This window comes from Erithacus rubecula, assembly GCF_903797595.1.
Source record: "Erithacus rubecula genome assembly, chromosome: 1".
Lineage (NCBI taxonomy): Eukaryota > Metazoa > Chordata > Aves > Passeriformes > Muscicapidae > Erithacus > Erithacus rubecula.
The window spans coordinates 32647152-32665788 of NC_136658.1; the positions used below are offsets into that span (position 1 = coordinate 32647152).

Below are 18637 nucleotides of genomic sequence, written 5' to 3' on the forward strand. Positions count from 1 at the left end.
TTGGACAATGAGGCTGCCAAGGGATTGTCAGTACTGAGCCCTCTCTGCTGCAGATATGTCTAGCTGTGTAGATGCAGTCTAGCAAAAAGGCATCTGCACCCTTTTATAATTAACTTCTTTTACAAAGTGTCCTGATTCAAGAAGATCTTCAAGACAACTGTCTCGGTCTAGAGGAAATTTGGTAGACAGTGAAACCATGCATGTGTTATGTTGATTCAGATACATCAGGGTATTTTTACATGGATGTCAGGAGTTATGAGATGCTTTTTTCCCCTCCAATATAATTATTTCACATATGTCCAACACATTCTGTTCAATCTCTGCCTTGTGAGGATCAGTTTTGTGACATTTATAGTAAAGATGTACTGTTGTTTCTAATTTTGCTTCTCTTTAAAATTCTGCAGACATTGCAAAAGACCCAGCAGCTGTTGCTTTAAAATGCAGATAAGTAGGACACTATGCCACTCACGGGTGCCATCATTACAGACCCATGTTACTGTTTTCTGTCAGCTAGAAGTTAATTACTTCATTTTTTACCCTGTCAATCATTTATAGAGAGACAAGAACAAAGATATCTTTAGGGCATACATGGCATCTTTTTTCTCCAAGTCATTTTTTTGCATGAACATTATGATGATATTTTCCTTATTTAGTTTATAATGAAGTGTAAGCAGAGGAAAATATTCCTTAGAACATTTCTTTAGATGTTGTTGCTGCAGCATTTATTAACATCTAATTATAATACTTTATTTTCCCTAGAAAAGAAACTTTTTTAGTAAGGTTTGAAATACAGTTTCCGGGAAATTTCTCTTCTGCTCATATCTTTACCCAAAGGCAAAGGGACCTAGTTTTGCACTGTGAGAATTTCTCTAGAAATGAGGAATACTTGGATTAACTGCAAAAATAAATAAGGTACTCTGTGAGAACATAAGATGTATTTAACAGTTTGGTTAAAATCCTAATATTGCTACGGTAAGTTAGAAAGATGTGCATCCACAATCTTCTAAACTGAGCCATACTTATGTAGGTTGTTTTAATTATTGTAGGCACTAAGTCATGCACCAGTAAAATTCTGTAACAAACGAGCAAAATTTAGTTTTGCATTGAAACACTGAATTATTCTGTAACATTTGTGGTTTTAGGAATATTCAGTGATCTTAAATCTGAGATGTGTTTTCAGTCCTTTCATTGAGTGTAATCTTAGAACCACAGAATAGCTTGGGTTGGAAGGGATATTTAATGGTCATTCAGTTCAATCCCCCTGCAATGAGCAGAGGCATCTTCAGCTGGATGAGGTAACTAATCCTGAAACACTATGTGATAGTGGAAAACCAAAAGATTACTCAAAATAATATTCAATACAATTATTTAAACTCCTTTGATTTAAAATTCTTAGTAACTGTGCCAAGACTTTCAAATAAAAATTAAGCACACCATCTCTTTAAATCTAAACATCAGAGGAAAGGAAAAGGGAAGGACACAGTATGAAAGAAGTGTTTTGATAATAACATAAAAACAATTGTATCTATCTCTCTTGTATCTCTAAGCCTTCTCTGAAGGAACAGCTAGGTGAAGAAACAGATTAATAAGCCATGACTTGCAAAGCCTGAAGAAAATTCTTGTCCCTACGAGGGGATCCCTGCTGTCTGTGGGCAGCTGTATCACATTTGAAATGGGGTTTCAGCTTGAATTCCTTAGCTGGATTTAACAAATAAGCCAGGATATAAACATGAACGTTGTCTTTCATGCAGGTTGTCACGAGCCAAATGACAACTGTTTCAAGGTCTACAGCTCAAACCCAAGCCTTGGGTGAATGTGTGAAAGTGAACACAACCACCAAACTCAGGGGGAGCAAAGATCCTTCCCAGCTACTGTTCTGCTTCAAATGGTATCTGATAGCAGATCATCTGCAGCTATTAAAATAGCTCCTGATGGATTTTTCTCTTCCTTGGAAGATTTTTGAGACCCAGTTTTATTTTCAGAGTCCACAACACCTACTTGTGAATTGCATTCTGTGTATTATCTGTTAGTGGCTAAATTTCTTGGGATGAAGTGTCCCCTCTTCCTTCTTTCTTGACATTTTTAATTTCATTAGTTTTATTATGTTTTTTTCTTGGTCATCTCTTTTAAAGCTGAGGAGGCTTAGTCTGTGTAGTCTCTCCCTGTGAGAAAATTGCCATTATTGCCCTTTTTGTTCCTTCTTGGTCTTTTTCAGGTCTTCTTTGGGATGAAAGGATCAAGACTGTCTGTAGAGGTATAGGGGTGTCTGTATCATGGTATAATAACAATTATTTATCTTGTGTTCTTTAACAATTTGATTAAATGGCATGTACAAATTTGCCTTTTTCACTACTGCCAAGCAATTAATTCATTTCAGACGGCTGATATTTTTTTTTCTTTGCATTTCATGATGTTTTGGTGAGGAAGTCTGGAAATTCAGGTGGTATTTCTGGTCAGTGAGTTTAATGTTCCTAAGGAAGTTAAGTAGATCCACCTGTTTCTCAAGATTTCATTTAGTTGTTGTCTCCCTTTAAAAAACTGGCTCAGTATTTTCCATTTCTGCATTTGAGTCATTCATCTCATCCTGGTAATTTATTACTATTCATTTTATTGATTTGCTATTAAACTTTTTCTACTGACACATCAAGTGCAGATGGTTCCATTGATTTGACAGGTCTGAAAGGCTCTTCTGTGGGTTCATCCTTAAACACATTCTGTAGTTGATTGTAAATAATTCATTTAACTTTATTGGTATGGCCTTTTCTTTCCTCAGCTCTCTTATTACACCCCAATACCCTGTGTAATTGGTATTTAGTTTCTGAATGCTGCACAAACCTTACTGTAGTTATCCTCACAGTGAGGAAATGCCATCTATCCTTGCCTTGTAAAGGCAGAGGCAGGGCCCCAGAGGCAGACACTTGGTAAAGGATGCTGAGTAATGAAACACTCATGCTTGCAGTTCCTCAAAAATGTCTCCAGCTTTGAGCACAGAACTCCCAAGGAGAGATGTCACTGACTGAAAGGTACCAGCTTGAAGGCAGGAGATGAATTTGGTGCCAGGGGCTGGATTCATGGCAGCAGGTACCCTGAGTGTTGGGATGGCTACAGCAGCAATCAGGAAAGCTGAAGGGTGATGTGTGTGATGCTCTGACTGCTGCAGGTCTCTGTGATTCACAGCTGAAAGGCACCCCTTGCTGCCAGCCCTTTTTTCATGCCCACCTGCTGCTCTAGCACTCCTTCAGGCTGATCACACGTGAGCTGCCAGCAAGCATTTGAGGAGGTAGAAGAGTTTTACAAAGATACTGCAATGATGTAAGGCCAGGACATTCCTGTGGCCTGTTCTGCAGCTTGGTTGTGACAGGATTTGTGGTGGCACACACTCTCCTCAGAGCATGGCAATGCAGAGCCACACCTGCCCAGTGACTGCTGCTCTGAGCAGGGGCTCAGCAGGACCTGGCCTGGGGCTGAGGCTCACACTGGAGATTGGCTGGAGGCACAGACATCCCCTCTGCAGCAGGCAGGAGATCCCTCAGCCTTGAGTAAAAGGAAGGAGCAACACAAACTCCTGAAAGCAAAGCAAGGGAATGAAGCATCTCAACCCACCTCCCTAAAGACCAGTACTGCAATGGAACTGGTAATTAGTGGCAGTAAATTATTGCTACAGCTGTGGGAGATAACAAAGATTTTCAAAAGCAGTCCTGCTACTGGGAAGATTTTTTTAATTTTCCCTCAAAGGCAATTGTGTGCTACAATGAAGCTTTGCTTAATAAAAGCCTTTCTGGTAAAGAAGATAGTGCCTTAAAAAAAAAAAAAAAAAAAAAAGAGAGGCTCTTGCTCTTAAGTTCAAAAAAGGGTTTTTAAGATATAGAGTTTTGAGATCATAAGGCAAATGTCCCTTTGCAGATAAATCAAGTTCCATGCAGTCAATTTTTAAGGTGTTTTAAAATTCACCTTGTATCTTATACTGACTTGTTTGTTTTTTGTTTTTTTGGGGTTTTTTTGAATGAAAGTAATTGATTGCAATACAAAATCAGCCTGTTTAGTCTTTCCACTAACTTGGTTCACTTTACAAAGCTTACTGACAGAACTGTAAGGGGTACATCATAGCTGTGGAGAAGAAACATTTCAGACTTTTCTGGAAAAATAGGTATTTCCTTAGCTTAATATTTTACAGGAGATACTAGGTTAATGATACAGAGACAGAAGGAAACCTATTTAAAATATAGGATTCTGCTAGAATAGATCCAGCTGCTAGTTGGATGGTTTATTAAACAACCAAATGGGATTTGATCCTGTAAGGCTGGAGTGGTGACCAGAGCTGGACATATGAAAAATGCTTGGATATTTATCTTTGGTGTTAGAATGATTTAAAGACTACAGACTTGCAAACCAAGTGCTTTGGTCAATCTGTACAGTTAAATCAGATTATAATTTCAAAGGTGGTTTGAAGCTCCCATTTGCACTATTTCTGTTAGTGCAGCCCAGCACTTTATGATGTGCTATAACAGCTTTCATGTTGTTGAAGTAATATTAATTAATCTTCACACACAGCCCTTGATAGAGGGACACAAGGGTCAGCATTTATTTGACATAACATTGACACATACATGTAAAGTCCACAGTTCCACAGTAACTGTGTCCCTCCCTGACTTCTGTGAGTTTCCCCAGCTCTCTGAGAAGTCTGGCATTTTTTGGGTTGTCTGGGCAGCATTCTTGGTGCTGGGTATCATTCTCCTCCCCCAGCTGACTGAGGGGTGAGAGTCATCACCTGCATGCAGGGAAAACTACCAGCAAACTCAATAATTCAAGCAGTTCTCCTTAAGCCAAGTTTTCATAATTTGTCACCCACAGATATTTCTAGTGTTTTTTTTTTTTTTTCTATCTGGATTGTTTTGTTTGTTTTTTTAAACACTGAACATTTTCCACATCCTTTTACCTGTCAGCACTAATGCAAGTCGTGCAGACAATTTCAGTTTCTCACCTTCTGTATCTATTCCCCTCTATAAAAGTAACATCAATTTTCTCTTTCAACTACCCTGGCTCAGAAGAAAGGTGCATCTAGTTGTGTCCTTCCTGTGACAAGTGTCCTTTCTGTGGTGCTGGTTAGCAGCAGATGTTTAGGGAACATACAGGCAACAGGGCACATATGGTCTGATCCTCTCCCTGCTGTTCACCACAGCCTTCTCCAAAGACAGCAACCTTGCTCAGCCCCTAAATAAATCACACACTAAATTGCATTGCTGTTTCCATGTTGGAAGTGAAAAAGTGAAAGGGAAGTGAAAAGGAAGTTCCTGCAGCTTGTAAATGAGGCTAGAAAATACTAACAATTCTAAGAATTGGCAAAAAAACTTGTTGATGAATATTGCGGTCTTGTTCACATCAAGTGAAAGAAAAACATCTGTCACAGATATTTGTTTGTTCACTTTCTTGCTTGTTTGTTTTTCTACAACTCCCTGGCATGTCAGAAGAATAAAAAAAGAGCCTTTTTTCAATCCCTATTCTGTCACTCTGTAAGACTCAATTCATTTTAATGGCATGGGTTTTGTGTAAGCAAATGCTAAATGACAGTGTAATTTATACTTCAGGCTTTTCTGACAAAATGTGTAGCTTCAATAGATGCTTCTATTGAAATCAACAACATTTCACTCTTTATGTTCAATTTTCCCATCACAGCCATTGATATGGCCACTTTGCCACATTTTCTGAGCACTTCACAATACCCTCTTTGTGTATTCTTATTTTATCATTAGGCAATTGCACACTGAATCAGAGAAATATTCACACCTTCTATATCAGCCCATTTTTCTGATCTAATGTAAATGCTTTAAATTATTCGTTTCCCAAAGGTACTTAGGTACTCTCCAGAGAGTTTAGACTTTTCTAAGAATATCTGCATTGCACCTAATTTGTCTTCCCAAAATAAGAACAAAAGAGAGCCCTCTCTGCTGTAATCCCATGGCTATACCAGGAGTGCCTACACTGCCCAAGGATGGCTCAGCCACTCAGCACACTGTAGTTCCCAAATAACTTTCAAATGATTCAAGATTATTTCAGTGTCAGTGCATGATTCTGAAGTTCATCTGAAATTGTACTCAGCTTGAGAATCTCTGTACCATCCTCAATTACCTTCATCAAGTCACTTTGAAGCAAAGTGAAGTATTTTTATCCACTGCAGAGAAAGCTCCCAGACACCGAAGTATCATTTTTTACAGAATATATATTAAAAATTCTTGATATTCCCAAAAGTGGTAAATATGGTCTAAACTCCTATGTCTGAACATATTTTATATTTCAGTCCTTCTGTAGACATGATCATAGGTAATTTACTTTGAAGGAGATGATTCTGATGTTGCAAGTCCAACCCCCTTGGGCCCATGGTCAACTTCAAAATTGCTTCAGGTTGCTCAGGGCCTTGTCCAGGTGAGTTTCTAGTATCTCCCAAAATTTCAGAACATCTGCTCTGCCTGCACCAAGCTCACCATGCCCCTGGTGAGATTCTGTCCCCTCCCACATGTTCAGAGCAGCTCCACTGGTGATGAACTGATCCCTGAATAATGCAAATGGGAACATGGTCCAATGCAGTTACAGTTTGTTTTATCAAGGACTGTTTGTTTAGAAAAGTTCTTGTCATGTTTTCTCTATTGGGAGTATGGGATTTGCTCCTGCCTCCTACAGTGGAAACAAGACTTGACCTCACGTATCTTCCTTGTTAAGGACAAGTTTTGTTGTTCTTTTGGATGCTTTTCTTCCACTGAAGAGGAATGAAATGAAGGGAAGAGAGTATTTTAGTTGGAAAGGACCTACAAGGATCATATAGTCCAAAAGCCTGACCAGTTCAGGGCTGAACACAAATTAAAGTGTGTTGTTGAGGACATTATACAAATGTTTCTTAAACACTGACATTGACCAGCTCTCAAGGAAACCCCATCAAATACCTCAGCAGGCCAGCAAGCAAAATAATACAAGGAAATTTTTGGATCAGCCCATGGTGAACATGACACACAAAGACATGCTTGTTAAATTAATATGCTCTTCTACAACTTTCCCAGCTACAAAACCTTTTTGCAGGGGCACTATTCAATGTCTTTAAAACAGAGAGGAAAGATGCCAGCATGCCCTATAAGCCAGTGAAGGAGTTACTGTTCATTTATAGCTGTCAGAGACATAAACTGGGGTTTTTTACCATTTTTGCCTCAGTCTTGTATTATCCTGCACACACATATCTACCATTAACTGGCTTGACAAAATCATTTGACTCAGGCTTAGGAAATGGTAGTGGTTTATGATGTTCCAAACTGAGTTTTACATCCTGAAATGTGCAGTTAATTTCTTTAAAATAAATTCCTAGAAATTATTTACCTAGGAGCAATATTAGAAAAGCAACTGCACCTGTGAATTATTTTCTAGTATATGGAATGTCATATTATATAGAATGGCACAGTTAGGTGTAAGTACATGTAATCTGCTTGAAATTGGTCAGATTACTCAAATGGTAAACAAAATTTGGCTTAGGAGCCTGACTCAAGAGTCAGCCAGCTTCACTTTGCCTAAACTTAAGCATTTAAACATAGCTTTTAATGAATATTTCCCATAAAAAGTTAATTGCTAAGTGGAAGTAAGGGTTCATGAAGTAAGGGTTCATGGTAAGTTTTTTTTTTCCCTGGAGGACAGAGGTATGTCTTAAAATCAGGGTAAATTTAAGCCAGTATAGATAGAAATTTGAAATGGCAGAGGGAGAGAAAAGAACACTCTAGTTTTCCTGGAAGGTGTGTTTTTAGACTTTTTATTGCTACAGGATTCAGTTCAAATGAAGATAGCAAAATATGAGGTCCCAGTTCAGTTGCTTAAGTCAGGAATTACACACAGAATGAGGAATATCATTATAGACAAGACCATCACAACTCTGAGCTTCATCCATGGCAGCAGGAACTTATCCTAGTTCCTGGTTTCTCCCAGCACCATCCAGTAGCAAGCAATCAAAGCTCTTGTGTTACTGCACCAGACCTTCATCTTGTCAGCTTCAGAGCAGCTTAAGGCAAATTCTGTCAATCTTAAAGCTGCTTAGGGTAATGTTTTCAAACTTAGCAATTCAAAGTCTGATCTTCATTGAAAGTCTACAAACCTTGTCTCAGATGTGCTTAATTTACCCTTAAAAATGGGATGCAGGAACTTCTGATGTTACCCTTAATCCTGCTTTTGAGCACACATGAGCTGGGGTCCCAGGAAAGAGGATGTGAATAATGCAATGGAGTGAATAAGGAGTTGCAAGGAGCTCAGTGCAGTGTGCAGAGAGTTGTGGAAAAACAAATTTTTTGTTTCAAGAGAGAAGAATTTTAGTGTCACCCTCTTGCAGCTTTGTTTCAAAAATACTAAAATAGATATTGCTGCTGTTAAATGTTTTGGGTAATAGTGGTCTATCAGCACTATCATAGTGAAAGTACATTTCTTAAAAAAATTGACAACCAAACTCATAATGAGACCAACAAATCTAATCATTAAGAAGAAGTAACAATCACATTGTTTTGACACTGAGGAGATGACACCAAAGACTATTATTTTAATTTTTAATTTTTGTTTGTTTTTTCTGCTTTTGAATATTCTGGCATCTTATTTTCAAGTTGTTTTTTTTCTGTGAAGAGCAGACACTAATGAAAACTGGTGTTGAATTATTCATATGACTCAGGAAGATGGAGGTTTATAGAAAATATCATCTACTAGAAAACATTCAACCCAATCACAGAATAAAACTTCACAGGATAAACCTCTTTGTGATAAGTAAGTATTGATAGATAAAAGCTAAAGGAATCCAGAGAACTGGTTGACCAAGTAATGCATCTCATAGCTGCTGCTCTTCCAGGCAAACTTTCTCTGTTATTACCATTACACTTTAGAAGATTTCAGTTGAGTTCAGCTCAGGCTGTGGCATTGATTTTTCTTGAGTTCCACCTTAAAAACCTGACATCTTTAAAGATTTCATGTTTGGCTTCATGAAGCAGAGGTAATGTGACCTTTGTATCATGAAAATTCATCTTTAGATTTCAATTGCATTTTGATTCTTGCAAAATTACTCTTCTTCTAAAGTTACCCTTTAAAAGAGACAAAGCCAAACCCAGAAATTAATTGCATTGCTTCCAGTTGAAGTCTATGCTAAAACCCAAAGAAATGTCTCATTCTATAGGCAACCTCCTCCTGCTGATTGAGTACACTGTTAAGGAGTTCCTCAAGTTTTGACCTAGAGGTTTCCATGAGTTCTCAAACAGTTGCATCCAGCAGAGTTTATGGATTTATTACATTTCTCCACGTTAGGCAGGATAATTAATTTCTGTAATAATTTTCAGTGGTTTTCCACTGTGTAGTTCCTGTTTGCATGGGGCTTCTCATTATCTCAGCAGAATATACTCAGTCAACACAATAACAATGAAAATCCAAATTGTGACTCTCTCACTGTCAAAAATCAGCATTCAAGGCCAAGCAGAAACCATTATTGACAAAAAGCTGTTGCAAACAACTTGACTTTTCCATAATGCCCTCTCTCCTCAGAGCAGCCAATGTTCTGTGTCATTATACTTTTCTCTGAGTTTTGCTTGTCTACACTCTCACAGCTAGAGAACAATCTTTTTTCCAATGGCAGTTTCTAAAGGCTGGAGTGCATAAACAGATTTATTATTATATTTACAAATCATTATGATGTATTGTGATTCATTATGTTATGAGTACCTCCATGAAGGGAAAATCTGTTGAGTTCCTCACCTCTTACAACAGAAGTAAGTCAGAATATTCAGATTGAATGGTCCCCAATACTGATTTCTCAGGAGAAAAGGAAAAAAATCCATTTTGCTTACAAAATTGCCTGAATTTTGGCTGGTGGGATGTTTTTTCATAGTAGAGGCATTGTGCTTAGTCCATCTCTTACAAGTCTTTTTGTCAGCATTCTGTTCAAATCATACAAATCATAAATGTGGATCATTTTCTCCTAGGAAAGCTTTCTCTTAAGTTATTCAGATGTCTAATATTCTGATATTCTTGTAAAAAAAAAAAGCCATCATATATCTGGCTGGTAGTAATAATTATGTTACAAGGGAGGTTCTTTTTGTGTGCTGAAAATTTCCTTTTGATTATGAACCAATGGAACCACAATGAATTCTGTGGGCAGCCTGGCCACGATGGAATTTCAGAAGCTGCCAACAGACTGGGGTCATGATTAGGTCTAAGAGAAAGCAATTGCAAATTACACAGTATCTGAGAAAACTAACAAAAAAAAAAAAAACCAGTTACCCAAAGCACATCTTTGAGTTCTATTGCAATGGTTAGACCTACTGCAAACCAATTACTAAAAAATACCTAAATCCAGTGCTTTTTTGCAGTGTATACTCTAGTAGTAGGAAGACACGTTTGGGTGCAGGGAGGTCCTAACATAATCATAATTTTCCCTTTTAGTTTCATTGTCTTTGAAATAAATACCTTATTTGAATTTATTTTATTTTATTTTATTTTATTTTATTTTATTTTATTTTATTTTATTTTATTTTATTTTATTTTTCCTTGGGGGAAAAAAATCCATAAATGAATACTCTCAGACAGAAAATAAGTTACTATGTGAGAGAATGGCTTTTTGGCTCCTGTGTCAATCCCTGCAACCCACAGGTTGCAATTTCAGGTGAATTACCCAGTAGTTTAAAGTAGCCCTGATTTGACATCCAGCCACATTTCCTTTCTGGATATGGATAAGCTTAAATGTCACAACACAAAAATCTGTGTTGAGAAATTGCACTTGATACCTCAGAAAGAAACCAGAGATGCAGTCAAGCAGTCAAGTCACTTAATCTGTATGGGGAGGAAAAAAATCAAACCCAAGAATAAGCCATATTTCATATCATTTTGATGCATAATGTACAGATCAGATCAAGGTCAGTCAAAAATTGTCTCATTTCTTTAGAAGAAACAACTAAGCACAAACCTGGCATACGTTTTTGAGTTTGCTGTGAAATCTGAATTTCATGCACAAGTTTGGGGGCTTATTGTGAAATTTCAGCCATAAATTTAGGGGTGCTGAAGAAGCATTCCAGAACCAACCACAGGTGTCCTCTGGAGTTTATAGAAATGCCTAAGGCTGAATTTAATCTGTTCAGATCCAGGGCAGTCTCCCTGTTTAAAGCAAACCTCAAAGCTGAGGCTCTAGACTGCATTGAGTCCCATGCAGATATATTTAAAAGCTTCTGTTTATCAGAGATGAAACTGGCAGCCAGATTTTCCTAGTCAGTAAATTACGGTAAGGTAAGCATATGCACACAGCTTGATTTCAGATGTTTGCAAGCAGAAGGGAATTCTGTTTGGGTCTTTTATGCCCTGTAAAATACCAAAGAAATAAAAAGTGTCTTCCTTGAAAGGAATTCCCCTTGTGCTGGCACAAGAAAAAGCATGAAGGAGTTTTACTGTCTCTAGCCACCTTAGAATTCCTGCTGGGAGGGATTAAAGCCAGGCAAACCTGGGGGTAATATTAGTTCTGTCCATGTCCACAACTGAAAGCCTGAAGTGTCAGTCCCTGCTCAATGAGATATTTTGCCTCTAACATAGAGAATTGGATGCTGTTGTGTAGCAAGACCATGAAAGTGCAACAGCCTGGTTTGATACTTCTGAAAATTTTGACTTACATTTTTCTGTACAAATTTTGCAGAACTCATTTCCTGCACAGAATATGAGCACTTGCTAAAAACTCAAAAAAGCCCATCAGCAACATAGAGACTGGCTCATAAGAGCTGACATTAAGCATCATGCTTGAAACTCCAAAATGAGCAGAATATTCCCCGAGGACAAATGGCAGTCCTCTTTCCTGATAAACATCATTAAGAAAATATATCCCTCTTCTTTGTGATTTTTTTCTGGAACTAATTGCTGCTGTCTCCAATCCTTTTTTTCATTGAGATCCATGACATAACTCTCTGCCAAATTCCCACTAGGAGGAAAAGAATAAGGAACTACTTGGACTGAGTGGAGAAATTGCTGAATGAAGTAAAGAAGTGTCATGATAGCAAATGAAAAAGGCTTGGCTGCAGATGTGCAGTGGGATTTGCTGCAGTGGAGGTGCCTTAGGAGCAGCTATGCTAACACCCTGAACTGCACATGACTGGGAGCATGCCCCATGGCTCACTGCCTAAACCTACCCTCTTACTAATTTAAAGCCCATTTTTCCTTATCCTGTTACTACATGTCCTTGTAAAAAGTCCCTCTCCAGTTTACTTGTAGTGTCTGAGGTATTGGAAAATTGTAATAGTCTCCTTGGAGCCTTCTCTTCTCCAGCCTGAACCACAATTCTGTCAGCCTGTGCTCATAGCAGAGGTGCCCCAGACCTCTGATTATCTTTGTGGTCTCCTCTGGACTCACTGCAGCAGGTCTGCATCCTTCTGCTGAGGTGCCCACGGCTGGACACAGCACTCCTGCCCACCTTGGGAGCATCCAAACTGTTGCTGGCAGTGGTCCCTGATCAGTGCTGACTTCCAAAGGGAAGATGGCAACCATGCTGCACTGCTGCCTTGTCATGACTGATTTTGGTAACACAAACAGCCTGACAAGCTTGAGGGCATGGGGTCCATCAAGAGGTACAGCATCATTAATATGAGGAGGGAGGAGGGGGTAAAAAAAGCAAAGAAACAAAATAAAAAAGGGGAGATGAAACTGAAAGAAGTAAAAGAAAAATAAGGCAAATTAAAAGCAAAAAGCAGGAATCGTGGTATCTGTGAGTGACAGGTCAAACATTCAGACATACTTTGTTAAAACTACATTGCTGTGGTATTCTCCCAATAAAAGCATTTCTTCCCAACAGTCCCCCCTCCCTCTCCCTCAGCAGAGGTGACACTGTGCAACAGAATCATCTTGGGCTCAGGGGCTATTCCAGCAGCCTCCAGTCTCAGCAAGAGCATCTCAGAGCTTCCCCAAACTCCCAAGGAGAGAGAAACCTTTCTTGTATGCTCCACACATACCAGTTCAGCTTCCTCAGATGGAAACAAAGCTGGGAGGAGAAGTTAAAAGTCTTTACTGATTTTCCAGTATGCTAAAATTTAACCCTTTTAATAGCATCTTAATTGCCTTGCAAGGCTGCTTCAATCAGGGAGACACTGTGCTCTCTGTTGTAGCTATAGCAATGAATTACATTAGTGTTTCTTTCATCTTCTTCTAATTTTTTCTTCAAGCTGAGCCTGCATGTGGGTGGAAATACATTTATTACTGAGTGCAGAAAAGACAGCTATGAAGCTTGGGGTCTGATTCTGACTATGATGCTGAGTTACTGTCTAAAACCAGGCAAATGATTAAACCTCTCTGCACTGGATTTCCCATTTGTAAGAAAAGAATAGGGCAGAGGGTGGGATAGATGTGGTGAGTGAGGAGAATAACATACATCTCCCTTAGGATGATGCTATAAAATCTCATGTCTGAGAATCAGTGTTCAATATATTTTCAGAGAAGAGAGGAATGTCCTTTAGTGGTGCATATGCAGATATGCTGGCAGATCACAGGAGAGTTAGGACTATTTACAGCAGCTGAAAATCTCTCTTGCTAAATGTTGTTGTCGTTTCATAATCAAGTGAATAGCAAAGAGCAGTCTGTAAATTTATGTGCACACTCCATCTGTGCCAGAAGAAGAGGAAGGTAATTTCAGAGATGCAGATAAAGCTGCCAGCAGCACCTGAATTGTATCAAATTACTGGCCATAGATACAGGAGTGGAAGATTTAGGGGTTTTGCACTGCCCATATAGAAGTATTTGGTAAAATATATTCCTGTGTTGTAAATGCAGTTATGTCCCTTGCTTTGTCAGGAAGATTATGAAGGCTACTAACTGTGATGGTGTTTACAGCATTAGCTGAGGAAGCTAAGAGGTTTCTCTGTCAAATTCCCTTTTCTGCTAAGGGCTTAGCAAGATCACTTAGTCTTTCTGTATCCTATTTTTCATGGGACAAATGCTGGTAACAATATAACATCATGGATGTCAATAGATTGTAATATATGGGATTGCACTAGGAATTTATTTTCTTTTTTTTTTTTTTTTTTACAGCTAATATATTTTCTTTGTCAAATATTTATTCCTCTAGCTGCAAGAATAGATGTCATTAGGAATAGAAATTTACAGCCCAAGGCAGTTTAGCTTTTGGAAATGCCTCAAATAATGAAGTATTTATGCCAAGTGGAAGAAAAAAATATATCCCAGTTTTGGTGGCCTTCATGCCACATAGACACCTCACTGCATGTTGGGCAGTATATTACAGCTTGGTAAAGACAGTATTTCAATTTCAAACCATTTTGAGCAATGAATTTGAGTGCTGTTGTGAAATGCTTGTCTCATGTTTTACGCTGATGTGGCTGCCTAAAAATGATTAAGAAGCACCCAAGCACAAAAATAAAACCTGTTAGGTTCTGTCCAAATTCCTGCTGGGATTAGTCTAGTGTAATGATCACTTCTGAAGTCTGGAATAATATCAGGGAAGCAAAGCTCACATATTCTTAAATATTTGTGATAGCCAGCTTCTAAATGTTTGCACTCCCTGCTTCACTTCTCAGGACTTTCTTAATTTTCTATAAGCATGAGGCTTTCAACAAGCCTTTCATGGCAATACTTGGTATTTTAATGACACTTTTCACTTTAAAGATGTTGTACAGATATTAAACAGTTTTCCTTAAACTAAGGCAAGAACTGAGAAAAAAAACCAAAAAACTTGTGTTAATGGAAGTTTGATGCATATACCTTATGCCTTTGATAATCACACCAATTCCTGTTGCTGTTTTTCTAGTAAGACAACTAAGCTGACCAAATAATTATTTCACCACAGCTATTAAACTGGTTAGTAGCAAGTTCTGTTCCCTATTCCAGTATTTTATCTACAGCTCATAGTAGTCACTGAAAACTTCAAAGTGCATTCACTATCCTGTGTAATGCAGGGTCCTGTTTGTGAAATGCATTGTCTAGAAGATACTGAACAGGAGTCTTCTGATGCTGGTGTGATCACAACATTGGTGACAGCTCTAAAGTGGAAGTTAAATAACTCAAACTGATTTCCTTCGTTATAAAACATTGACTACCCCAATTCAACAGCAGACCAGGTCAGCTGACTTGGAAAAAAAGCCTTATGACACAGAGAAAGCTCTTGATTTTGTCTTATAGGATAAAAAAAAAGAAAAGGCGTAACAGTGGATGCAAGCAGCTAACAGCATATAAAACACCTGAAAGAACAGTGCTTTAAGATGCACTTTCATAAGCTGTGAAGAAAAAAAAAAAAGCTGTCAGTGTTTAAGACTATTAGATAAATGTCATTTAAATGTTGTAAGTTTATTGAGATTATTATTCCTTAATACTGAAGTAAAAGACACTAAAAATGATTTACAGCTCAGTGCTGTGAAGAACTGCCCAAGCAACCCATGAATAAGGAGCCTCAGCCAAATGAAAGCATGGAGTCACATTAGCAAGGGCAGAAAGCTCACTAGCTCTGCTGAGCAGCCTCTCCACTATCTGCACTACTGTGCTTGTGTTCTGGGGAGATACCTCTAATTCATCCCACAGAGACATAGGCATTGTGACATGTCTTCTTGCTTTAAACCCTCTGGATGACTTGAATAACCCTGTTTCTATTAAACATCTCATTTGGAAGAGTAGTTGTCCTTCTCTAGCTGAAATGATGGTGCTCATCTCTCAGAAAGGGCTGTTAGGTGCTCTGTGCAAGAATTTCTTGTTGGACTGTGTTGCTTATGTCCTCAACTCATAAAATTCAGTAAAAGTGCTACTATTTTTTAACCTTCCTTCTCATACTCTCCCTGGCACGTCAGAACCTATCTAAGGTGTCTAACATACCCTTAGTGTGTTATCCTGGTGAAGAAGCTTGCACAGAACAACTAGACTTTGCTGAGAGCTGACCTTGACTCTGATGAAAGTTTCAATGCTTGCAGATGGTATCCTGTAAGACTTGGATGTCATTGCCTAAAAACATGAGAGCAAAGAAAAAAAAGACACCTTTTTCTGTCTGCTCTGCCCAGCTCCTTTACCAGGCAAGAGGTCTGGCTGCATTCATTTTGTATCACTTCAGTTGACACTCAACAGATGCAGAGATGTTATTTTTACATACATCTTCAAAACCAAGCACAGACAGAACTGTGTGGTGTTCATCAGGTAGAAAATTGGAAATGGCCATCTCTTAAAGGGACCAAAGTAGTCAACAATGCCTGGAGTGAAGATCTCCAGGGGCCAACAGCCAACCACAAAAGTATGTTTTGCAGAGACAGAAATGTTATCAAAGTTGTAAGCTCAAATACAGCTGTTACCAAGACCTGACTCTTAATTTGAAATGTTTAGGAAAGATCACTGAAGTCAGCTCTCATGTCATTTTCATTTGCTAATGGAGTAATCAACATCTGTAGAGCATCAGCCACAAAATCTTTCATTCAGTGAAAAGTGTGCTCAAAAAGTCTCTTGTCTGAGATCTCTAATCTCACTTTAATTAGCAATGCACATGATTACTCCAATCAAAGCAAGTCAGTAGCAAACATTGCCATCTGCATTCATCGTTAACATCAGCCAGCACGCTGGCAGACTCATTTTAAGTCAATATGTGGGCTCTGAGGTGCAAATATCTGTTCAAGGGCAAAGATCATTGTCTTACTTTCTACTCCTTAACTTTTGAAAGACAACCTTCATCTTAGAACTTGCCAAATATGGAGTATTTCCAGTTTGGCATCAGGGAACGTTTTGCATCAGGGATGTGAGAGTCTTGCTTATTCTCTGTAACAGAAGATATTGTCCCTTGTTTTGAGTGACTTAATTATGCCTGGAATCAGGATTGCATGATGTCTGCCCAGTATCCAGCATGGCCAACTGTGTGGTTAGGGGCTTGGAGCTGTGGAACAGCTTCCATGGCAAGGTGCACAATTAATCAGTGAGTTTTTAAGAGAATTGTTCAGCGCAGTGGTAAAACTCTGACCACTGCAGTGCCCACAGGATGAAGTGTTGTGTGCCTGTTTGCATATGCACTGCCATCTTCCAGGGATCTGGTGCCATCAATTAGTTAAGAAGAGGTGTGTAATGGCACTTAACTGCTTCTGGATTTATGAGCTTCTTCATCAGATGTCCTCACAAAAAGCTGTAGTTGAGAAGCAGCAGATGACCTCATACCAGTAAGAGTCATTTATTAATGTAAATATTTAATAAGATATAAACAGGTTTTTAAAATAGCTTTTCAACTGCTAAGCCATTAAATTTTTCCAAAGAGTACTTGCATTCCAAGAACATTTACCATAAAAGGCACAAGCATAAGTAAGCTTATGGATTATGTAAAATTCAGCAGTTTTCATCCTTGGAGAAGGGAATTATCTGGGCATTTCTGAAGATTTTAGTACAAGACTTTAAACTCTTTAAAAAAAAGACATATTTCAAATAGCATTTTCCCTCCTCCTGAACCAGACTTGCCATGCACAGTTGGTGCTTATGAGAGCTTTAAATTATTTTGGTTGCACAGTCACAATTCTGATAACTTCTTTTAAAGTTCTCCTCATTATGAGAAGTAGTTTTGAGTGTTTTATATCTACCCAAAAAACTGCTACAATCATTCTTTGCAATTACACTAGAATGTACAGCAATTAATTACATCAAATCCTCCCCACAAAAGTGTTTACTGGTGAAAAGATTGCCATGGCTTTCCTTCTGACAATGAAAGAGAAGGATTTATTAGACACCTCTTGGGATTTTATTGATGAAACATTTCTGCAGCCAGGGTTATGATCATATTATTTTCCCTATAGGAAATAAACATCAGTTCTTGACAGTCATCTTCAAACAATATTTTACATGGGAAAAATATTCTCAAGTATTTTTTTTTTTCCTGTAAGAAATCAAGATCTGGATTTTTAGCTAGGTAACTCCAGTGAGTGACCTGCACTTGCTGGGATTCATGTGCAGGGTCAGAAAGTAGGGTACATTTACCCTGAGGTAGGTGCCAGGCAGAGGCTGAAAATTTAGATTTTGCCATTCACTTCCATTCACTTTATCTTACAAGAGAAAAAAGAAGAGGCTTCTGTAAAGACTAGCTTCATAGTGGAAAGAGTTTTCCTCTGAGTTGGGCCTTTCCTTTTGGAAAAGAGAAAGGGTTACCTGTGACATAAAATATGATTAACTAGAAGTAAACGTACCCATGCTGATCTAATCACCTGCCTTGCTGTCTTTATTTCCTTTCACAGAGCCATGTTTGACTATGACAAGAGCAAAGACAGTGGCCTCCCAAGCCAAGGACTCAGCTTCAAGTATGGGGACATCCTGCACGTCATCAACGCCTCAGATGACGAGTGGTGGCAGGCGAGGAGGGTCACTCTGGAGGGGGACAGTGAGGAGATGGGAGTTATACCCAGCAAGAGGAGGTGAGTGCTGCCTCCCCCTTCTTACCTCTTTGACCTTAAAATATTAGGGTTTTTTTTTCCCAAAGATGAGGGGCGTCAATCTACTGAAAAACTGGGGGCAGTAAAGGAAAATCTCACAGGTATTTCAAGAGTTGGAAGACACAATTTTTGCTGTGAGATTGAAAACATTCAGGCTGTTTATAACTGTACTGAAAAGAAACTCAGAAGGTGACTCAATTACTAGTAACTTCATAAAGAAAAGGGTAAAA

The 18637-nt window shown here is 38.5% G+C and overlaps 1 protein-coding gene across 12 annotated transcripts in view; it reads left to right on the plus strand.

Annotated features, from left to right (window-relative positions):
• DLG2 (discs large MAGUK scaffold protein 2) overlaps nucleotides 1-18637 on the plus strand; it is a 966889-nt gene that overhangs the window by 899696 nt on the left and 48556 nt on the right. For all 12 annotated transcript variants that reach the window (XM_079303594.1, XM_079303596.1, XM_079303599.1 and 9 more), the window contains one exon: nucleotides 18213-18389. In XM_079303594.1, the coding sequence (XP_079159720.1) occupies nucleotides 18213-18389 (177 nt within the window). The remainder of the gene's footprint in view (nucleotides 1-18212; nucleotides 18390-18637) is intronic.